Here is a 24,511-nt window from a genome sequence, read left to right on the forward strand (position 1 = left end):
GGTTACGAAACCTCTCTACCTTTTCATTGTATCGCAGTCTTGTAGTGTATTGAAATGATTAAATTACTAATAACGAGACCCTGATGCTGTAGCGAGTGTTAGCAAGGTCCAGAAACATTTCACGCCGAAGCGCAATGCTCAAGTACGCCGTAAATATGCAGTCGATTGCAGAGCATGCGCATCGTGCGGAAAGTTGGCGGATAACGACCGCATCCTGACCGCGATCCAATCAACTTTCCCGCCAAAACACCATCGCGGCGCGATATTCGAATGAGCGAATGTATAATGTATATACTTAGCCCGCGTGAGATAAACGGATTATCTCCCGGATATGACGCCGGAAACTGCGCGGGTGCCCACGCCGCAAAGACGAAACGGGGTTCTTCCTCGAGAAACCTGGCCTCCGCGCGAAATCGCGAGAAGCGATTAGGGTGGTCGCGGAGGCGATTTATTTACGCGTTCAACGGAAAGCAACAAACAGATTACCGTTACGAGGGTGCGTCTCCGACTTTGCGGTGTGTATTCTCTACAGAGGTGGTCAGAAACGAAGTACTTCTACTTTTTCGGGACACTGAACTGGGTTTCGTCTACTTGAACTAAATACCCAAGTACTTGTGATTTTAAACTAATTTCAATTCTAATCAACGGTTTTCAGATTTTGACCAAAACTAGGGTACGTATCATTTCACTTAGTTGGAAATCTGCGATCGCTACGACTACGTTACTTCTAAGCCTCCGTCTCCAAGTCTTTACCACCTAACGCCAGTTTGGCAATTATTATTTCTCCTTTTAATTACTCACAGAAACGCTTGAAGGTTCAAAACTTCAATATAATATTGAACGATATATGCATCTTCAAATAAACCAGAAAATTTTCGGCTGACAATCGTCAGGACTAATCTCACAGTTGCTGACGGTTACCCCTGACGAGTGTCAGCCGAAAACATCCGGGTTCCTTTCAATATGAATATGTCATCCACTTTTAGAACTTGCACGATTGTTAACAGTGCCTTCTATACTTCACGATTGTCGACATAAACGATCGTCTCTTTTTCACAGCTTTGTTGTTAAGGTGACGCCATATTTTCTCATCGTTTACCAACACGAAAACACCTTAAAACGACACCGCCCGACCGCCGTGCTAACCGAGACGTGAGGAGAAAAGGCGTCGTAACGCGAGCCGGCGACCGCGTATTACGTCACAAAGCATTCGCGTCTTTGATCGCCTTTCGTCCCTCAAGACTTCGGGCGGGCAACAAAGAAAGTACTCACGTCTCGCTTTCAGTTCCTGCAGCTCGGCCTGGACTTCTTCCGATCTGTCGTCGACGATTCGCTTTTCCTCCAGCAGGGCCGCGCGTTCTCGGTCGAGCTGAATTGCACGCAGCCGGGTTTGCGGGACGGTTTGCGAAGAGAGGAATTCGTGAGATAGCAATTAGCGTCGCCCGATCGCAACACAGCTTGAAATCCGTCTCGACGAGTGTCACAAGCTCTCGACGACAAAATGAGTTACCGCCGGAGTCTTAATGAGTTTGAAACCGTGTAGCGACCAACTTCCGACGCTATCATCATATTAAAATGCATGTGCGGCGCCCGAAAATACGCTAACAGTCAGAAGCGGTCAGTAACGAAACACTTGTACGTTTTGGGAGTACTCATTTGTAACGTAACATTTGAAAAGTGACTGTAATTATTCGTAGCGGAGTTACGCGGATATAATTATTAATTAGTATCCCAATTCTAAATGCGGCCATTATTCCGTATAAAGCCCGAGCCAAAATCTGGTATGGCTCAAGTTCTTTGAAAAGAGGCGTGAAAATTGAAAATTATCGCAAATTAAAATCCAGCCCAGAACATAATAATAAATCCTAACCAAACCTATTATGTTATATCCTGGTAACTTCCATCAATTGTGCAATGTGCATATCTCCTATTTCCATCATTATATTTACATGTACGAGGATTGACGGTCTACAATACAAGTCGTTTCGATTCCTTCCAATCTTTTCATGTTATCACACTCTTGTTGTGATGCTTTGAATCGTTGAAATGATTAAACTGAACCCCTAGATGAAACGCGATTCCAAATCAGATTCAAAGTAAGCTTCCCCGCTATCGCATCAGGACACACGCCCAGGAGTTAAATGAAGAAAACGGTAAAAGCGGCGCGTACATCGAATTTCGGAAAGCTCACAAAAATTCCACGACGAAAAATTCCGCCGCCGTAAAAATTCCAAACGGAAAAAAGAAGCAAAATCTGCTCACGTCCGCTCTGGCGTCGCCCGTCCCGCCGTGCTTCAACGAAACCAGCGACTGCGGCCTGGATCTGACGACGGAGGCCGGGCGCGAGTTCGGCAACTCGCCGGCGAGTTGTTCTGAAACGCAAGAGATGAGTCACGGGGTCGCGCGAATATCAAGATCGGGGTCGCGCGATGACAGCTATTATCGAATTATGATCTACGTTACCGCGGCGGGACCACACGCGACGCGGCTACAAGTTCAACGCAGACTTCAAAACCACCGTGGTTATCGCTGTGAAGATTACACAATAATACCGCGTTTCATACACTATACCAAGGCTGTGTAAAGTGTAACCTTCATGAAAAGCGGACCAGATAGATAAAAATAACAGACTGTCGCGCATATGCTTACTGGCAAGTGGCAATTGCAAGGCTAACTGTCTCATTAGGAATTGGTCACGGAGTCTTGTTAATAAAATTCATTATTCGACTACACGCAATAATCGTCATTAGCGTGGCGCGAATAATAATTTGAAGTCATCGAGTATGTTACCTTGAATACAATATGTTCGTATTGAAAACCGAAATCTTTTAGGCTGACACTCGTCAGGGGGTAAACGTCGGAAACTAGTAGAGATTCCTAAGAACTTTGTTTATCACCAGTCGTACCGTACACAAATATATTTAGAAACTTCAACTAGCAGCTGACCCTGTCGAGTCTCGTCCGAAAATATATTCGGGTTTCTTTCAATACGAATATACTATTCAACTGTAGACCGAAGTTCTGCGCTTCCGAGATTCTCTTTTGTTGGAATGTTTATATGCAATGTAAATATCAGCGTATCTTAAGAATGTTGCTGTTATTTTGGACCTTCTTATAGCCCGCTTGAGCTTAGCTGAACAGTAGCAGGCAAACCTAAATAAGAGACTGATTTTGCGGGTCGCATACCGAACAAAACGGGGCCAACAAATTATCTCTGCAGGCCTGGATCGCTGTGTACACGCTGAAACAACTCCGACACAAAACCATTGTGTGCGCGACACAAGTTACTTGATGCACTCATTGTGACGTCAAAAAGAAATTCAACGATCCCGGTATGGGCAAATCAAGTAGGCCTTAAAGTGATTCGATTGCGAACCGAGTGTTGGGCTTCGAGTCGACGCGAGTAGCACCCACACGACGCCATAACAGTATGGATGATGTAGAAAGTTTGAAAACGTAAGTTTTATGCGGCCGTAAAGAAAATAATGCCAGGCCCACACCGGCGGACACTAACGCTAGAAACATCGCTATTAGATCTCACGTAAACTAAGAACGGGACGCTGGTCGTTTCGCAAGCGCGGGAATCCAAACCACGTGATGCAACGGATGTCTAATTCTAGCGGTCCCGGTCGGCAAGACAATATCGAGGTACCAGATATCCGTGAAATCCGCGCCCTGCGAGATTCGCGCGATTCGAAAACGCGGAATCGGCGAATTCAATCCGGCGTTCCGTAATGCGGCGATGATAATCGCACCTCGGAGCGTGATTATTACTCGATTGAACAGATTTACGAATCGCGGCGCGACCTTGCAAACCCGATTTCAATAATTGATTAGCGGAGAGATGGGAGCATCGGAACATGCATGCCGGTCGCAAAACTTTTTACAGCGAGCAAACCTGGATAAGTTACGACCGCCTCGAACGCGACAGCTAACGAGTGACCCGCTTCAGATCGTTAGACAGGAGTTTCAGTAAATAACACCATGACACTGAAGGGGTGCGTTTCCAAGAAATCTGGTTACTTGGCTCGTAGCATATTCAGAAATAGGTTGTTTGAAATTTTTTTTTTGCAAATTCACGGTCCTTTCGCGTGCAGTCGACCTATTGGCAAGTGAACACTGAACATTCGCATATGATATTTCACCTAGCTATTGTATAAAAACAGAACCAACTTTGCAAGAAGTAATTTGCAAATTTACGAGCAAAGCTTGCTGTGTACAGTCAATTGCTATTCTCATGCTGACAAGAATGAACCGTGCTTTAATATCAACGGAGCATGATTCAATGTCCAAGTTTTCACGAATTCAGTAATTCTAATCTAAATTGAAAAAAAGCGTAGCTGTAATTCTAATTTTACTCTAATTTGAAAAAAAATTGTAGCCGTAATTCTAATTCTAATCCAATTTGAAAAAGTTGCAAACTCTCTAATTGCCAGAGTCTGTAGTCAAACAGTTCTAGAAAGTACACATCACATACTTTCAGCAGAAGGTAATCAAAGTCGGCTACTTCCAGATTCACAAGGCGGGCCTAACGACGAAATCATCAATGGCGTAACAAAATCTACAAAAATATGTTCAGTTACTGCGACTGCTATTCCGCCTGGGTGTTGTGACAATTTAGCTCATAAAAGCGACCGTCCCAAAACAGCTTTCTACTACACAAATCCATATCGTAAAAAAGTACGCTGTTTTGCCTACTAGTAAGTAGAAGTGGAAGTTATTGAGTCACCAAGTAGGCTACTTTATAAAATCCAAGGTGTAAAAGAGTAGCAAATTTTGCCCAAAACCTGTAACAGTAGCCTAAAACACCTACTCTACTGCTCTGAAAAATGAGAAGTACTTCGTCAAAATTCACCTTTTGCCGAGGCCACAATCGGGCTGAAACTTTCCAAATCCGTCATTTTCACAGGTTTCACGACGTTGAAATGCAACGGAGTCCCGTTCTGGGCTTTCGCAGGGTCGGGACACTCCGCGGGCCCGGGACGCCGGCGCTTCAACACCCCAGACACCTCCTGCATTGGCGTGGAAGTGACCGGGTTGGAGTCCGGCGCTGTCGCAGATGACAGCGGGTCTACCCAGTGTTGTCCTTGTAAAGGAAACAGAAAAGTCAGTAACATAGTACCGACATGACAGCAAAATGGCGAAGCGTCCGGCATATCTTGATCGATGGGCCGTGGGTTCAATCGCCATCCGCGCCAGACCAAAGACCATTAGTGAAACTGGTATTCAAGGCTTCTTTACTGGGATAGCATGGAGGGGTGGTGCAAGTCTTTGAAAGTCTTACAAGGCTATATCTGCACCTTCCGTGTCCAACGGCATATGTACATCATGCACTCACATTATGCACAGATCGCATGTACCGTGAGTCGATGTACATGCCACAAAAACATCAAGGACAAAAACCATACAACTCCCTACCAGAGTTGGATCAATTACAATATTTTAATTCAATTACAATTACTTCCTTGCATGTTTAAATTACATTACAATTACAATTACTCAATGCTAAAAATATCAAATTACAATTACTCTTAAACATGTAATAAATTACAATTATAATTACAATTACTTTTAAACAGGTTATTGATTCTGTAAAGAGGTGTTCTTTGACAACCGTAGGGACGTAATTAGCAACAATTTCAAGCTATTCATGTTTCATTCCTGACATGCAGAATATCCTTTCATTAAAAAAAACTCGAACGTATTCGAACTATTCCTGATCCTGAGTACTGAAAACTACAAGCACAGAAAAATGTTTCAAGCGACTGTTAAGAACCAAAGGTTTGAGCGACTAACAGCGAATAGGCTACGGGACAGTCAATGAAATGTAATCAAACGATTATAGGCTACTCAGAGCTGAGTCAGGGTAATGAAATGTAATTGGTAAGGCGTCATAGATAAGGATGATACCGATAAGGTGCATAAAATTAAAATAAATGCAAAAGGAAAGAACCTCCTGATAACTAAGAATTACAATATTTTGGTTCGCATTTACATTTTCACTTGCTCGGAAACTGTTGGATTGCATTTGATGAACATTAGGGTGCGAAAAGTTTCTGGCCCCAGTAAGTTTGGCCAAGATTGGAGGTAAGACTGGGATAACATCTCTACAAATGCGTGATCGAGTTTGATGAAGCCTTGGTTGGAAACTTGAATTTTTTGGCTATTGTTGCAACAAGCCTCGGTACTGGTCAGAGATTTAAAAAAAAACTTTGACCGTGGTGTAGGAAATGGCTCAGCACAGGTTTCAGAAGAGTTTATTTGCTGTTCATCCATATTTGAAATATTAAGATTTAGTTTAGCCCACTGGTTCTCTAACTTTTTTAGACGCACTTTATGACAGTGAATATTTCGTGCCCCCCTTATCGTCATAGCACACAATGAAACCAGAAAGTTAGCAATCCTTGCATATAATTTGATGGTATGGAATGAAATGACTGGATGAGAGAATTCTACAATACGAAATTCAGACTATATACCGAGCAATAACCATAAAACGGCGGTGAATCGGGCCAAGCGCGGAAAAGATTTCAGTTCACCGGAGCATCGCGCCCCATTCAGGTGCTTTCGCCGCCCAAGGGGGCACGCCCCCAGTTTGAGAACCACTGGTTTAGCCTATATTGTAATTCACGAAGTTTTCTGTTTGCTACTGAAGTATGGGAAACGGTTTAGCGTGACTGAATTATCTAGTTATAACGCAGCACGCATAGAACATCGATGTAAATAGGCTAATTATTACATGTGGTGACTGTTTACTAAGGTCCCTCGTCGCCATCCTGGTTCGTACCGGATTATCACTGGTGCGACGAATAAATGATTTAATAAATGATTATTTTATGTTGTGATTGTCAGGTTTCCATGAAAATGTAATTGAGATTGTAATTGAGCAAAATTTTGATCAAATTACAATTACAATTACACAAAATAGAAATGCTTCAATTACAATCACAATTACATGAAAAAATGTAATTAATTACATTCAGCTCAATTACAAATTACAATTGATCCAACTCTGCTCCCTACCCAAGATCTTACTTTTTCGAAGTACTCAAGTAAGTTTTGCCTGCTTGATCACTGTGGAATCACAGTAGCTCATATCGATTTCTCAAATATTATAAAAATTCATTTTTTCAGCCATGGTTACGCTTGTCACATTGCTTCAAAGTTACCACTGAGGCCAAAACTTAAAACATGGCTGAGAGAAAATTAAAACTCTACAAAAAAGTAAATTCTCTCAAATTGTGTAATCTGATTCCACAACAGAGATGCACCACTTACTAAAGCAGTTATGATTACCGACTACTTCTACTTCACGGTTTCAGTTTCTTAAGCGAAACTAGGCCTAAAATGGTTACTTTTTTACTTATTTGAAAATCGCAACTTCTACTTGTGCATGAGTAGAAATCAACGTTACTTTTACAATGTTTATTACGTCACTACGTCATAGCATGGTAGTAAGGAGAACTGTAATATGTGGTATATCCTGATTCTCGCCGCTACAGCTAATCCACATTTGCCTCACAGTCTCTCTCTCTAATCTCTCATCTTCATCAGGAGACAGGACTTATTAATATGTTACTGCTATACTGGAAATATTGGCCTATTTCATATAGCTTACAAGTGTCAAGGTGCATCCTATTTGGTTTATTTCATGTCGAAGCCTATCAATGGCCGTAAAGCCGTTCGAATAAACGCTACAAGTTTTGAAAATGCGCCTCAAGCTAGATGCCATATCTTCCGCTGAATATATCGGGATTATCGGGCAAATTACAAAAAATTCAAAGCAGTCAACCGGTAGCTGCCGAATCCAGCCTGGGGTGTTTTCACCAATTGCCCGACATGTGAGCATGCGACACTTAGCATGCATCACTTCAGCATGTGACTTTATGACCACCAAAGACCAACCCTAACCTTAGCCAAAACCCTGAAATTAACCCTTATATATGCACCATCTCCAACCATACCCTAACCATAAATTCAACCTTGAGCCAAACCTAACCCGAGATTAAACCCGCATGCATAATTGTCACATGCTATTATGTCGCATGCTCATAGGACCACAGACTGTTTTCAACTACCTATCGAGAATACTGATAAACAAACCTTCGGGGTAGTTACGCTTTGGAGAAGCACTTGCAACGTTCGCGGTATTCTGTGTTTCGCACGTCAATACAGGTCCGTAGTTCGTGTCTTTGCTGACCACAGGAACAGGGATTGTTACCGGGCTATTCTCAGCCGGTAAATCAAAGATTTTAGTGTTTTTCTCGGTCAAATCGCCCCCGGCAGTTACCACCCTCGCAGTGCCATGCCCGACATCGTTCATTGTAATTTCGACCAAGTCAGAAGACGCATCATGGTTTGCCGTACTCAGCGTCTCAGACTCAGACAGATCGATGGTAACGTTGACAGTTTTATCCACAGGGACGTCGGCATCCCCGCCACCGACAGATGCCATGGACTGAACCAGGACGTATCGCGAATCGGAGTACATCCGGTCGGCATTGTCTTGCAGTAAGTTTTCGTTGAGGTCTGAATTTTTCCTCCTAGCAATGTCATTAGCGGCGACGGCCTTGATAGTATCAGTGTCTTTAATCGGAGAACGGGACAGGCTACTTCCCGTATACGCTGCACTGTTAGAATCGATTTTATCTATCTTTTCATTTTCAAGCACATACGAAAAAGTTTTGATGTTCTGGACACTAGCGGGCGATATTGGGGAAAATTCGACAGGCCGTATTGCACTTTCTGTTTTTATCACCTCCTTTGAAGCGAAATTGACATCGTTTTCAACGGAAGGTTCAGAAAACGGATTCAAGGCGTCTTCGTAAGCTTCCTCGCCACCATTTTGATTATACGTCACGACAGAATCGAGCTTTGGCAAGTCTTTTGCGGTATCGAATAACGTTTTGTCAACAAGGCCCTCTGTTGACAATGATTGTTTACTTATTTCAAGTTTCGAGTCAGATTCATCTCCCTCAGATTCAGAGCTTACGCTTTGGTTGAGATCGGCGATGCGTGTCACTGTTTGTGAAATCTTATCGTTCAAACTTGAATTTGACACCGCAAGTGACGTTTTCTTTGGTTCGCCAGGCCAAGTCGGTTTGTTAGAGTTAAAGCCTCTTTCTCCAGCAGATTTTGACGGCAGAGTCGCGTACTTGTCCGATGAATCACCGGGGTCTACTTCCTCGTTCGCGTACCCTGTAGGTAAACAAAAAGGGGTGAAATCCTTTTCGCAAATAATCAAGTGTCTCTTCCAAGCGACTTTTACCCGGATATCGACAAGAACACAAAAAAACAAGTGGTTTGAAAAGAAAGAAACCGAAACGTGGTGTGTACGACAGTAAGCTTGCAACACCAGACACGCCGTATTATGACGTATTGGGTTGAACTTTGTCCTAGGTTCATCGAATGCATGTGGCAGTATAAAAACAGTGTCAACTGTTAATCCAAACAGCAATACACGACGGGGGAGCTTGGATAAGGCATAAATCAGCAAAAGATACGAGTATTTCTACCCTTAGTAAATTAGAATTAAATTAGAAAAATCTAAGAGATCAGTAACCAGGAATCACAATGCAATGTTACAGATGCGTAAGCGATTGGTTGAAATAACGTGAGACGATGTTGCAGAGTGACATCGAGAAATGGAAATTCAGAGTGCTTCATAGCATGATTTTACCTCGTTCTAAATGCTCCACGCTTTGCGAAAACGTAGACGGGGCAATGTCCAAGCTTTCTCTCGTACGCTCTATCAGCCTCCTGGCTCTCCCCTTTACTTCGTCCTGTCGCTTTTGGTCGTGCTCCTAATATTAGGCAAGAAAGCGTGCTTTACATACCTTCGAGAAATAATCGGGCGAATATTCTAGAAAGGTTACACGGAAATTCTTATCCGTAAATAATGGGGCTTGTGGCTGTTTCGGGGTTATGCATCGTGACTCATAACAGGATCGTGTGTTTGTTTTCTTTCAATTGGTAACAGTCAAGTCTTCATTTAGACAAGGCATTGAAAATTGCTACTAACCATAAACGAATAACCAATAACGTGGAGTAACTAATTCCGAGGCCACGCTTTGGAATATGAAAAGTGTCCGTAAATTATCGAAATCTGACACTGTCAGTCAAAAATTATTGAGAGTTTGTCTTGAAATTGGAGCCGTCGAATAGGATCATTGTGTGCGAGAGCTACTTTAACAAGTCTCTGTGTACTTGGCAACATTATTGACGCTTTTAACGCTAACCGATTGGACAAAATGTGTGACTTTCCAGAGTACAAAATAAATTCCGAGTCACAGCTAGTCTGTCTAACATTAGTCGCCAAACACCAACATAAAATTCAAACCCGGCTTCCACCGAAAACCAACAAAAGTGGATTCGGAGTGTTCACAAAACATCGAAAAGCGATCTCTTAACCGAAAATCTGATACCGCACATTTACGGCAGGGGCAGAGTTAAATGAAATCCTTATCTGGAAAATCATCATCTCCCCGACAAAGCAATGATGTAAGCTTAGCTTGTTTATATTTATACATGGCGTAACCGCAAACACCAAATAGACCAGTCTGGCTTGGTTAATTGGATTAGTAGGAATGGCCTGAACACTAGCTGTCAGTCAAATGAAATGATATCTGGATATTTATTGTATGGGTTTAAAAACCTTGACGCACTTGGAAACAAAATACACTGATTAGATAAATATTAGAAAAAAAATCGGAAAATTTTGAAGATTTCTAACTGAAATAGGTACTTAGAAGTTAATTCAAATTGACGAGCTTCTTGGTGGTACAGAACTTCAATATACAAACAAACAGTATATTCATGTTGACATGAACCAGAATATTTTCGGATGACACTCGTCAGGGGTAATTGTCAACAACTAGTAGAGAATTGGAAAGAACATTGTATCTATAAACGATTGTTGATATACAATGTTCTTTTCAATTCTCTACTAGTTGCTGACGATGACCCCTGACGAGTGTCAGCCGGAAATATTCGGGTTTATTTCAATATAAATATACTACTCCCTTGAAATAGGTATAGTAACACAAATGATTTTGAGAAAATTGAAAAAAAGTGGACGAGTATGCAAAAGATAAGCAAGAAGTTTCAATAACTCTTCGGGAACTTAAAAAAAGTCTCCGAGTCAATTTACATTGTATTGATATCAGATTAGACGTTGATCACTGTAATCTAGCACCCACGCGCTATTTGTACAACATGAAAATCTATTCCCTAAGTACGCAGGGGGTCTTCAGGGCAAAGTATACAATGCGCACGGGTCATCGCACATCGACACACTGCAATGATCCAACTTGTTAAGAATTTTCTCACACTCTCACCCCGAAAACACGCCACAAGGAATCATAACCCAAATTACCCAATCCCTTTGTACTGTATCGTGCCCCGAATATCCACAAAGAAGTCCTATCAATTATCGTAACTGCTGTACACAGATAGCCGCGCTGGTTAGGTCTGATGAAAGCCTGCGGCAAAAAGGTTGCGACTAGACATCCATCGGCCTTTCATGTACCTGAGTCAGTAAATTTTGATAAGTGTCCCACGGCATCATTAAACGCCCGCTAAGTGAGTGTAATAACAACCTCACCAATGTGGAATGGTAAGGGGGCCCTTGCAGGCCGCTGAAATTTGTCACACATTACGAGTCACAAATCAATTGCTAATTTGCCGATCGAGTCAAGGACGAGTCACAATATTTTTCAGCCGAGTTTAATCCTATGTCTGCTCACATTAAAACTCGATTAGTAACGCAAAAGCTATGTTTATTAGTACAATCGGTAACAGTTGTGGAGAAGTAGTTTCTCTTTTGTGAGAGTCATTGAAACTGTCCCAGAGGAATCATTACCCGAGTCCAATTTGAGTCAATACCAAGTCAACCTCATTTCCAGTTGAGAATGGCTCGTCAAAACGAAATACAGAGTCAATACGGACACCAAGAATCTATTGTTTGAGCTAGTTACCAAACTCAAGTAGCCTACTGTGGCCTAAATCAAGTCCCACAGATGTCAAATAAAAAATGTACACTGAAAGTGAAACGGCCCCACAGATATTTGACTAGACCAGGCATGCCAGACTTTCAGACCTTTTGATCGCTTGACCAATCAAATGATGCCAATATTTTAATTGATACCTCGAATTCATACCTTCGTTTTCATTAAAATTCTTCATCATAATATAGATGATATATATTATAGCATAGGGTTCAATTATAGCAACACCTCTCTTCACAAACAATAATTTTGCGTATTTCCATACTCCCTTTTGCTTTATTTGCAATACAGTGTTGTCCATACCTACATTACGATGTGACTAGTCATTCCAAAGAACTAGCTGCGAAAGCGCATCATTATCAAATAATCAAAACTTGGGTTCCACGGATACAATTTTTGGTCACGACAAACAACACAACCAGTTCGCCACACTTTCATATTGTAAATTTGATGGATAGAATTAGACCAAGCGGCTTTGTATAGCTGGGATCTACCGAGCCTGAAGACATATAGCAGACCTGAGATATATGCGTTGTAACCGTAATATATCTCGTATACAGCAATTTAGCCATGGATTTTTTGCCTGTTTTCCATTTTTCCTCAAAACTGTACACCCCGTGTGCTCTTTTTGCCGTTCTCAGAATTTGCGGTTGCCGTCCAAGACTTGTTACGAATGGTCAGACAATTAGGCAGTAGTATATGAACAAGTTCGACATCTGCTGTCTTGAAGTATTATTTACCGGGAGGTATTTCTAATAATATTATCTTGACGTTTGATAAAACACGGTACACAATATAGGCATATTTCCACGCACTCGGCATCGTTGGCAGATGAAATCGATTGGCGGGCTTGAACAATACTCACCGTCGACTGGGCGGCTTTTTTTGTTTCAGCCTCCATCTTGAACTTTTCAATCAAAGCCAACGCTTTCGCCTTTTTCGGATCTAGCACTTCCTGAAAAGCATTACATTCGATTCAACACGCGTTACGCCAAACCGACGTCTCTACTCACCGGCTCAGGCGCATTTTGTGGAATTTTATCAACTGCGCAATCCGTAGGGCGAGCTGTATCTTGCGTGACATCACTTTGTACGGTACCGAGCTGTAAACGAATCACATCACTATCAATTAACAGTATTTGGTAGTTTTGCAAAGTTTCAGGTTGCGAACAAGATATCCGTAAATAGTGGTGGTCAAAGTCCTATGTCCAAATAGAAGCAGCAGTAACAGTGAATTTATACTCTAGCAAAACTAGAAGCAATGATTTCTAAGATAGCAAGGTGAGTTGAGGTAAGAATTTCAGGCCTAGTTTTGACTAAGGACGAATGAAGCAGTCAGAATGCGAAACGTACTTGATTACTTTGAAAAAGTAGAGGTACTACATTACTGGCCAAGCCAGCTTCTGTTCGTAGCTAGGACGGTTCGAAATTCCGAATATATTTCGAAATTGTTGTTAACACATAGGTGTGGAACATTCTTGACGAGCGGGCCAGACCTAAATTGCGCGGTGAAACCGAATGGGCCGCACATTGGCACTCTAGCAGTTGCGAGATATCGCACATCATTAGGAATTGATAACGGAGATACTTATCGGTCAATTCAGTGTCTGACTATCCATAGCGATCGTGAGGCAAAAATTTCAGGTCATCAAATAACTTTCATCATATGCATTCATTAGGGATGTTAAAAAGCAACTTGTATTTTCAAATTTTTGCGGATATTTGATGAGACTGTTAGGTTGCCTAAGAAAACGTTACGCACCAAATTAGGGTCAATTCCAACTAGTAGATATGAAGGTGAGGTAGTTTGAAAATTTTGAATTTATTATATAAATTGAAAAAAAATCGAATTTTTCTGTCAACCCCTTGAAATTGTGAAGCTGTCTGAAAAGACGATGTATAACAATATTTGCTCAATTCCAACCAGTAGAAGAGACGCTATTGCAGTAGAAAATGATGGATTTGAAAAAATAGCCTTCTGACAGTGGGTAATCCCAGGATTATTCATGAAAAACTCAAAAACCTTCTCTTCTTCTGGTTGGAATTGCGTCTAATTTGTTTTACATCGTTTTTGCAGACATTTCGACAGGTTCATGGGGTAGGCAGTAAAATTTTTGACGATAAATTCAAAAATTTTCAAATTCCTATAGCTTCATATATACTAGTTGGAATTGACACTAACAGTTTTATCGAAGAGCCGCAAAAGTTTGAACAACCCTAATATGCATATTTGAGTGACTACAGTGGTTTCGGACACCTCTCTCACCCCATTTGAGCTTGGATTGAACGTGCCGTTACACGTTATAACCAGAGGTGGTCAAAGTAGTCAAGAAAGCTACTCAAGTAGAAGTAGAAGTAGCGACGAAAAAATCTACTCAAGTACGAGTAGAAGTACTTCTTCCATAAGCAACCTCAAACTACTTGAAGTAGAAGTAGAATTGACTGACTTTAAATCTACTCAAGTAAGTAAGTAGTTGTGAAAACGATTGTAATTCGTTAACGTGTGTTGTCAAAAGGTGCAAATTGAGCTATGCGAAAGGTGCTGAGCTTGATTCATATTGATGCATACCAGGAGGTATTCAATTTTCAACAGCATTAAGCATTCGTCCGCATCATGGGATGAAAATGATAGTATTGATATGAAAATGCGATACTAATCCTCTGTGTACTCGAACAGCACATTTTAGTAAGTATCATGGTATGGCGCCCACCCCCATATTATAAGCCCAGAAGTTTAGTCGAAGAGCAAGACGGAGAAGTTGTATAGGATATGGTGTAAACGCCTTGCCCGATTAGTAAACGTTGATAAAAAATATGGCATATTGTGTAGCTTTATTTCCAGAAATTAAAGGCATTATTACACTTGCTTTTATACTTCAACATGTATGTTATCCAGACCAAAGAACTGATATAAATTAGAACTCAACGTATGATACTCGAAATTGAAAGTATATGATACTGGGAGTTGAAAGTGAAATATGAATACCACTTCTAAAAGCGGAACATTTGTTTCATGTCTTTAGTCCAGAAAGTTTCGAAGGTTGGTATTCTAAAACAGCTCTAAAACTATAAATAAGTCATAGTTCACTTTTCCAGATCAGGACACCCGATGGACAGCTAGATTACGATATGATAAGTAAATGCTAAATTGCGAAACATCAGTTTAAAACGTTATGATGAGCCATAATATTATGTACTGTGATGAAATATTTGATATGGCGAAGGGCGACAATGCGGTGTGAACGGAACCACGCCAACCCGCTGTCTAAATTATATGCAACGATACTATTGTGAAATCATACTGGTTACCCCGTAACCACTGCGCGCGAAGCGCTACGAAAATTCTGGGCTTTACTCAAATTTTATGAAAATTAAATGTTGATGCTCCGTGAAAACAACCCCAAAATTCCTCTGGCTAGCTTCCCGTTTGAAGGATTAAACTACTTCTACTTGACAAACTGATAATAGCGAAAAGTAAGTAAGTAGATCATAAAATATTAAGAAGTAGAAGTAGAAGTAGCGAAAATCAGATCTACTTGAGTAAGTACCAGACGTAGAGAAAAACTACTTGAGTACTTCGAAAACGCAGAAGTACTTCGTTACTGACCACCTCTGGTAATAACCAACAGTAACCCCACCCACCCCTCTCCGATTTGTATCAACTGGAAAAGATCAGGGAATAGATACGAAGATATTACAAAAACACTTTCCGATAGGCTGCAGTTTGCCATTTCTGGCTTACATCACCTTTAAAGATGGCATAAATGTGGGTGGGGCAATTCGCAATACTCACCTCGCTCTCACGCAAGGACGGCTTTGAGGGTGATTTACTACCGAGGTTGTCTTCCTCGCGGCTGTATTGCGACGCCGCCTTCAAGTCCTCGACGCTTTGCAATATCGCCGTGTGTTCGTCCGAGACCTCCTCGTCCCGAGTCGGCACTTGTGGCGCTACGGACGCGGAACTAATCGCAGGCAGATCGCCTCCAGTTTTTTTAGGCGTCCCGACTTTTGCGACTGTAAAATCGGGTTGTTTTTCTGTTTTTTGAGGCGATCCCGACAACGGGTTTTCGGCGATAGTGGCGAGTCGTCCCGACTGGTCTGAAAAAAGAGGGGTGTAATGACTCGGGTCATTTTCTTAAATATGGCAAATGACTCGACTCGACTTATGCTAGGGTTTACCATATTTTGGGAATATGAAAAAGGACACTTTTTCGAAAATCTCAGACTTAAAATGCTCGAGTAAAATCCGTGAAAAATTGGTAAATTTATGCCGAGTTTGTAGCAGGTTGACTCAAAAGAAAAGGTCATCACTAGGGCAGATTTTTTTTACCTAAAAAAAGGTGCATTTTGACCTGAAAAATATTAATTTTGACTTTTTTTGACCTAAACAAACTGAATTTTGACCAAATTTTGACCTTATGTAGGCAAATTAGGTGTTTTCCCACATAATGTTACAATTGTACCACTTATCTTCACTTCTGGTTGGAACTGGCTGTCCTAACGAAGTAGTTTGGCCCGAAAAAACGTTTCTGGCTTAGAAACAGGCAACTTTTTACATGAAAAAAAACAAGATTTTACCGAAATCTGGCCCTATGAAGAATTCCAGTGGTTACGATACATATTAAGGTAGAAATAATTTAATTTTTTTGCAGTACAATGAGAGACACTTTCCTACATTCTTGGGTATAAAGTGCATGTCCTTACTAAGAAGCTTGCCAAGGACGCTCAACAGTAGCAGTTGTTGGCTGACAACACTCAAGTCGCGCGTACACTGCTGGTCACACATCGTGTTGCTTCATTCTGACAATGTTGTCTACATCACATTTTTTCATCATGCGCTTCGTGATATAAGAATGATGCAATGCGCAAGAAGTCTTTCTTCAGATAGGATATTGCGGTACGTTGACCCTAACACCATGTCTACCTATTTGTTTTATTTGACCGTTTGCGATTCACAATGAGCAGACAATTAGCCGTTTACAACGGTAGGCCTATAAAGTAGGCTACAAGCTGTAAAATATCGAACGATAAATTCCCCGACAGTGAAAAATCTACGATACAAACGAAATGCAGACGTCATAAACATTTTGACTTTATGAATAATTTTGACAAATTTTTACCTAACGCTACAATTTTGACAGAATTTTTTCAAAAAAAAACACCCTAGTCATCACTTTCATTTGACGCCAAATTTACTCACTTTTTACTTGAATTTAGTGGTGTTGACCAAAACAACAGTCATCTTTCCGGCTCGACTCCAGAAATACCCAATTTCGATGAGATCTTGAGTAAAAAAAAGGTCATCTTACTGGCTCAACTCCCGACGGACCCGCCGGACTGTTACTTGCGTCCAATTTTTACATACATTTAAACAAAATATTCAAAAAAGAGGACATTCGGGCGTCGTCCGGGTACACTTTCAAAAAAGCGGAAAAATCCTCTTAAAAGAGGACGTATGATAACCCTACTTATGCATGTTTCAACCAAGTCATATTACTCTAGACCTGGACGCCAAGACAGGCATTTAGTAGCAACTTCGAAGAATAGGAATCATCCAAATTACCGGTATGTTGTCTATCAGTGCTGGTGTTTATGAGCCAGAAACCGTCTAAAGTGAGGAAAATTACTATACTATGAATGTGAGTTATTCAATAACAACTTGTCCATAAATGCAACCCTTTACTGCAACTTTTGTGAAAAATAAGTGCAACTTTCCACGGATTTGACTGCCAACAAAAACTTACCCAACTGATCCCCTCTGAAAATATTAATGAGCAAAGCGCGCAATGCATGCAAATTGCATATCTTCGTGAATTTAGTACCTAGTTTTGTCCGTTCTCTCAGCCTACTTGAGTTCAGCTCAAATGCATAAGATAAATGTAAGTTGGATCAGAGACCCATTAGTCCAGTTGCATGGCATTTAAAACCAGCACCTATTCGCGTGCCACATTTGGCCCCAGGTCGCACACTCCTGATTTAAAGCACAAAAGCATTAGCTAGCGCAGAGGTCGGCAACCTTTTTTGCTCTGTGGACCGGTTTCAAAATGAATTTTTTTGCATACACATGTTCGACAAACACCAATGCAGTATAAGCCAAGGTCAGTAAATGGTACACGAATCTTACATCATTCTCTAGCCAGTAGCAGCAGTGTATAAAAATAAGCGACAGTGTTCAGGGACACTCGAAGCAATTTCACCTATTCAAAGCTCTCTAGCGCTCACTGGAGGTTGAAAAATTCCCAACAATTACCATAAGTATTTTGCAACATACCTAGCATGGTAACGCCGGTGAGACGCGATTCCAGCGCGTCTTCCGAAAACGACATCCGAAACACGTCCGCGCCTCTCTCCTTTTCGAGGACGTCCTCGAGCTCGGACGAAAAGACGTCGTCCTCGCAGTCTCTCTCCTCCAGATCCGCCAGAAGTTTGTCCCGCGCCGCGGTGAGGCTCGGGCGCGCGTACGATTTCGCGTCTGGGTTTTCCGGCGGACCTTTGCCGCTTTTCAGCATTTCAATTGCGTCGTCTAGGTTCTGAAGTAAACAAGAGATTACGATCGTACGATATGACCAAGTGGACTTTGTCGGGCTTTGCCAAGTTGAGGAGGGTTGCTTCGATTTGTTTGAAATAAGGTCAGTTTTCTTTGAAATAAGGTCAGTCTCATGTTTGAAATAAGGTCAGTCGCTATATTCACTATAAGGTCAGTTGCAGTACCGACATATCCAAGGCAAGATGTCACAACGGTAACCCAGTCCGAACGCATCCCAGACATGATGTTTGAGTGTCAACACAGTCCTAACTAGGGCTGGGCAAAATCGAGTACCCGGGTGATTCGATTCTGAATCACGTATTCTGCTTCGAGTCGAGTCGAGTAATCGAGTATCGCTTATTATGACGTCATAACCGAATATAGTATCTCAAAGTACAAATATGTACCTTTTATGCCACCACAAAGAATTTAATGTCCGTTATCCATCATATTAAAGATAGCTAGGTATTTTTTGGACCACACTGATTTCATTTCACTGGGTGGCAATGTTGTGGAATGATCATGACTTCAGAAATGCGTTATTCCCAGTAACGTTTGTAGCGTTGTACTATGTATTGTATGCTACGGTACGACCAGTCAAGGTTTCAAGGCGTCCTCTCTGAAAATTAGTATCGAAACTATAATTCTTGTTGATAAAGTAACTTTCAGCGGCGAGAGGAGCGTATAATTTCAGTGCTCGAAAAAATCGTATTTTACTACTCGACTCGAATCATTAAAATTACTACTCGATTCAGATTCGAGTACTCGAATCATTATGCCCAGCCCTAGTCCTAACACACCCTAGACACAATGTCAGAGTGTCGACGCAGTCCGAACACATCCCCAGATGCGATATAAATAAGGTTAGTCATGTTTCAAATAAGGTCAGTCTCATGTTTGAAATAAGGACAGTCTCATTTTTGAAATACGGACGGTCATGTTTCAAATAAGGTCAGTCTCATGGTTGAAATAAAGACGGTCATGTTTGAAATAAGGATAGTCCTGTTTGAAATAAGGATAATCATGTTTGAAATAAGGACAGTCATGTTTGAAATATGGATAGCCATCTTTGAAATAAGGTCAGTCTCATGTCGGTCTGTGCTGCCATTCGGACATGGTGTCTGAGGTGTATTCGGCCCGTGTTGCCATTCAGAAATGGTGTCTGTGGTGTGTTCGGACTGCGTTGACACTCGAACATCGTGTCTGGGCTCGTTCGGACACCGTGTCTGGGATGTGTTAGGACTGGGTTACCACTGGGAAATAGTGCCTTGGATATATTGGTACTGCAACTGACCTTATAGTGAATATAGCGACTGACCTTATTTCAAACTTGACTATCCTTATTTCAAATTCAAACATGAGACTGACCTTATTTCAAACAAATCGAACCAACCCTGTAGGCCAGGTCCGTACTTGTGTACAGTGTACAGACATTCTAAATCAGGGCTACTGAACTGTTTTGAGCAATGGTGCTATAACAAAAGCTTAAAATTTGCCGAGGTCCGGCATGAATCACATGAAATAATTTTCAGCCACACGAATGTAATATTATATAAGTATAGTACGGTGTTAGCAAAAGCAACAAGGGTTATGTATTTATTATTCTGTTAGTGACACCTAGTGGGAGATTAGTGTTTAGTCAAACTTGGTGTCATAACATTTCTAAATTGACGAGGGTGAAGCCGAAAGGGTATTCCCTATGTCGACTAAAATGTTGCACGACTTTGTGTAGAGGAAAAACGTTCGAGCGTGTAGAAGTGTGTAATTTCGGCAAAATGACTAAGAAAGGGTCAATACTTCTTATACACTTGACTGAATATATTTATGGAGGGTTGTAATGACATTACAATGCAAGTCAAGGAGTTGAGTGCATTATCGAGAAAATTGTTCCAAAAGGTTGAAGGATTGACGTTCAGCATTTTATGCAAGTAAGTGATGTTTAGTTGCAGTTTCAACTTCGGTTACAATTGTCGGATAAGTTAAGTCCAGCGGGCTGCGGTTTGAGTTGGTATTTGATTTGCATAGACACTTGCGTTGAAAAAATATTATAAATATAATAGTCAATAATCTTGATCGTATGTTATTGTAATCTCGATTGTAATTAGTTACATCCATATTTTTATGTTATCAGGAAGCATTAGATTACTGATAGGCTACAACGTTTCAGCGAGACGGCGCCGATTTCTTACGTGTTTATCAAAATATTCTTTGACTTCCGTTAAAAACTGTATCAACAGCGTCTTGATGTTTCCCGCACTTGAATTGGAACGCATCGTCTTCGCAATCTCGCCCGTTTCGAAACCCAACTCTTTGAAACCTTGAAAAGCCTGCCCGTAAAAATATTCGGATTTTAGCGGCAAGAAGCATAATATCGGGCGTAAATTGTGTGGTGCAGAATTTCAGGGTGCAAGCTATCTATATGTTCGTCTACATCAGTGGTTCCCAACGTGGGCGATTTGTCGGTTCAGGGGGGCGAAAATAGCCAAGGGGGCAATAGGGGGGCGAAAACGGACGAAGGGGGCGATAGGGGGGCGAAATCGCGTTGAAATGGCTATATTGGCGTCCATGACCGTAACTGCCACACCCAAACCCCCAATTGGGATGGGGGGCTCGAGCTCGAAGGGGGCCCACACTTTTTTCGTGAATTTACATTAATTATAGAGTATTATTTTGGAAATTTAGGCAACTTTTTCAAAAAATTTTCGCGCTGCGCGTCATTTCGTGGTCACATATTTCTTGCTGATTGGATACCCTTCCTCCAAGAAATAATACGCATGAGTTATAGAAATGGGCATCTCAGCGTCAGCCATTTTCACACCATGACGCACCAAGACATATGAAGTTTCAGGCCATGTAACATGCGAATCCTAGAAGTGTGCCAGAACGAGAAAACTTGGGCGGAAAAGGACTGCCTTTCTGCTGACCGACTTCAATATATATACGATATACATATATATTTAATTGTCCATAGGCGCCTAAATGGCTGGCGCCAAATGTTCCTGTCCTGGCAATCAGAACCCCACAAAAATGCCATATCGCAGAGAAAAATAAATTTCCAGTGCAGAAATGCCAATTTGAAATCGTGTGCGTCTTTTAGTTTAGTACGTATGGGCGATTTAAATATCTTTTGACATAACAGACAGGCCACGAAATGTCATTACGTAACGAAGTGATTATACCTACGGGTCCGCCCGAATATGTTCAATTATTATTTACGGGCCCTACATTTTCCAAGACACCTCACTCAGCTTTACCGGTGAATCTGTATACATGAGCAGAGAGAGGATAAAAAATTGACAGCAATATATGTGCAATTCCCGACCATATTGACCGATTCAATCATGAATGATAGAAATTTTTTGCGCTTCGCGCGAATTAGGCCAACTACCTAAGGAGTCGAACAATTTGTGCTGAGAAGTAGCGCTAAAGAGGTATCGGGGGAGTTCGGTCTGAGGGGTGCAGAAGTTTGCTTTATCGCCCTATGGAGAGGGGTCAAGACCAACGTATTGGGAGGGGGGGTGACGAAGTGCTGTTACGGTCCTTTGGGAATCAAGTCGGAGAAATCATCTTTTTTGTTAGTTAACTCACCAAAATTTGGCTGAAAAAGTGTAATTTCGAGGTCGAGCCGAAAAGTCTCTTAGTCAACTCGCCGGTGATTTCAGTCTGTATGCCCATTTTTCGGTTCCCAATACTTGGGGGGCGATTATCGGTGTGGAGTTTGCAAAGGGGGCGATGAGTCAAAAAAGGTTGGGAACCACTGGTCTACATGGAGGCATTCAGACTGTTGGGTGTCAGACTGATCAGCTGAAAGCTGGGTAACGTAAGACTATCAATGACGCAGTTGGATGTGCTGGACACCAACCAAGGTTGGAACAATAGTGATACTTTGAATTGATACATAAACATGAAACGTAAACATAAACATGACCAAATCGTACAGCAGTTTTAGGATCATGACAAAAGCATCTGTGTTGAGCAGAGAGACAAACACTGAATGAATTATTTGTTAATCTCCATAAAATATCTACGACATTCTGTCTTTTTACGTGCCATTTCAGCCAGAGCCAGGGCAGCATTTTCAAGAGTTTTTGCCTTAGCAAGATGGACATTAGAGTCAGCATTCAGAAAGCGGATACCGCTAAACACCGTAACAAACTGATACAGAGGCCTTGTGCAATCTGGCGTGTTTACCGTCAAAGTAAGTGGAGTGGAGGCAGCTGATGTTTCGAACAAAACTATGCGACATCGTTACCTTTTTTATATTCTCCTTTCCGTCCAACGGCTTCAAGTCCGTGTAATCTCTAAAAATAAAGGTACACGTGGATTACAACACCGAGCATTCACACATAGACATCGCGAAAATATTGACAGCACAGATATGTCGCTGGCACTGTGATGGGATGGATCAGCAAGAATGTAATTGAAGTAAAATCAACGCAGACGATGTGGTACTGTCGGCAGACTTGGACAGCTGGATAATCAAGTTTGTCTAATCAGAGACGAATGCCGGTACTCTAATTCTAATCCAATTTGTAAAATGTTTACATGCTCTAATTTTAATTGCAATGTGATTTCAAGATTTCCTGAGAATGTAACAGGAAAACTGTACAGTGCGGAATGAGTCATTGTCTCAAGATACGGCGACTCACATCAAGTTCGAGTCGATGCGATGCAGCACAGCGCAAAGCGCGAGTCCGTTTCTCCACGACGTCGTGAAGTTTGTGACTTTGACGCCGCGGTAACCGTTGGTGACTTGCTGGCTCCAACTTAACAGAGGCTTATGCATTTCCGAGGCCGGCGACCCGTAATGAGTCGGAGTTGACTGCGTCGAAGTATTCTGAAATTAAGGAACAATATTCCGTTAATTATATTCCTTTTATATTAATTGATTTCCATCGCGATTTCTAACAATTATACACAATTGCTTGGTTCTTACTTAAATTCCAATAGATTAGGAACAAGATGAGATTGGTAACCAGAAATTACGGTCACATAAACGTTTCGCTGAATAAAAATAACACCTAACATCTCCAAATATTCGCAAAAATGCGTATAATTCAATAATACATTCATACCTGAATGTTTTCGTATGCATATACGATAAGCAACTGCTGATACACGATGTTGTTTCAAATTTTATACTAGTTGCTAATATTACCTCTTACGAGTGTAATTCTGGTTTATTTCAATGTGAATACATTATTCAATTGTATATCCAAGTTCTGTACCTCCAAAAGTCTCTTTGAATAGTATATTCATATTGAAATAAGCCCGTATTTTTTCCGCTAACACTCGTCAGGTAGTGAAGAATTTGAAATGACATTGTATATCAACATTTGTTATACCGTAAATAAATGTTGATATACAATGTACCTTCCAATTCTCTACGAGTTGACAACGATTTCCCAAAATATTCGGGTTTATTTCAATAGAAATATATTATTCAATTACATATTGTAGCTCTATACCTCTGAGAGTCTCTTCACAGGGTAACCCTTTCCGTTACAGCAGTGGTTTTCAGCTTGGTGTGGCATTTGCCTTTTTCTGAGAGACGCATATGTGATGTGCTAACCTTTATTTTTAGTAATCACCTTCCCAAATAGACTGTGAGTAGGTCTGGACGAAGATCGGGAACAACTGCGCTAGTGCAATATCAAAACATCATCGATACTACGAGTTGTCCGCGTGTGACACCTAGTTCGCCAGATTATCCGACCGCATCGATGAGATGGATTTGACACATCTTGTCAACAAGTTCGATTCCATCTCTGTCACACCGTAGTTTTGAGCTGAATTAAGTCCCGACCCTTTCATGGTATCGGCACACAGAAATTGTACTCGAGCACGATATTCGATGATATTGACGCCTTCCAGCAATTGATACAATGTACATGAATACTTACATTGATTTGTGGCGTAGTCACGATATCCACAGACGGCAATATTCTCCTTCTTTGTGACGGGGAGGGCTCGGATGCTG

The 24,511-nt window shown here is 41.4% G+C and overlaps 2 protein-coding genes across 3 annotated transcripts in view; one reads left to right on the forward strand and one right to left on the reverse strand.

Annotated features, from left to right (window-relative positions):
• LOC145450212 (cysteine desulfurase-like) overlaps window positions 1-24,511 on the forward strand; it is a 191,960-nt gene that overhangs the window by 151,123 nt on the left and 16,326 nt on the right. The gene's annotated exons all lie outside the window — the stretch shown is intronic.
• Window positions 1-24,511, reverse strand: part of LOC145450191 (uncharacterized) — a 64,264-nt gene that overhangs the window by 29,325 nt on the left and 10,428 nt on the right. For both annotated transcript variants that reach the window (XR_013918449.1, XM_080328696.1), the window contains exons 9-21: window positions 24,435-24,508; window positions 23,181-23,368; window positions 22,784-22,832; window positions 20,721-20,858; window positions 18,277-18,535; window positions 15,799-16,103; window positions 13,019-13,108; window positions 12,871-12,960; window positions 9,680-9,803; window positions 8,104-9,198; window positions 4,856-5,086; window positions 2,263-2,372; window positions 1,273-1,369 (exon numbers count right to left, since the gene is read on the reverse strand). Coding sequence is in view for 1 of the 2 variants with exons in the window: in XM_080328696.1 (XP_080184822.1) it covers window positions 1,273-1,369; window positions 2,263-2,372; window positions 4,856-5,086; window positions 8,104-9,198; window positions 9,680-9,803; window positions 12,871-12,960; window positions 13,019-13,108; window positions 15,799-16,103; window positions 18,277-18,535; window positions 20,721-20,858; window positions 22,784-22,832; window positions 23,181-23,368; window positions 24,435-24,508 (2,850 nt within the window). In the remaining variant the exon portion in view is untranslated. The remainder of the gene's footprint in view (window positions 1-1,272; window positions 1,370-2,262; window positions 2,373-4,855; window positions 5,087-8,103; window positions 9,199-9,679; window positions 9,804-12,870; window positions 12,961-13,018; window positions 13,109-15,798; window positions 16,104-18,276; window positions 18,536-20,720; window positions 20,859-22,783; window positions 22,833-23,180; window positions 23,369-24,434; window positions 24,509-24,511) is intronic.

The sequence above is a fragment of the Botryllus schlosseri genome, chromosome 11 (genome assembly GCF_051294905.1).
Source record: "Botryllus schlosseri isolate E-star chromosome 11, Bs_hap1, whole genome shotgun sequence".
Classification (NCBI taxonomy): domain Eukaryota; kingdom Metazoa; phylum Chordata; class Ascidiacea; order Stolidobranchia; family Styelidae; genus Botryllus; species Botryllus schlosseri.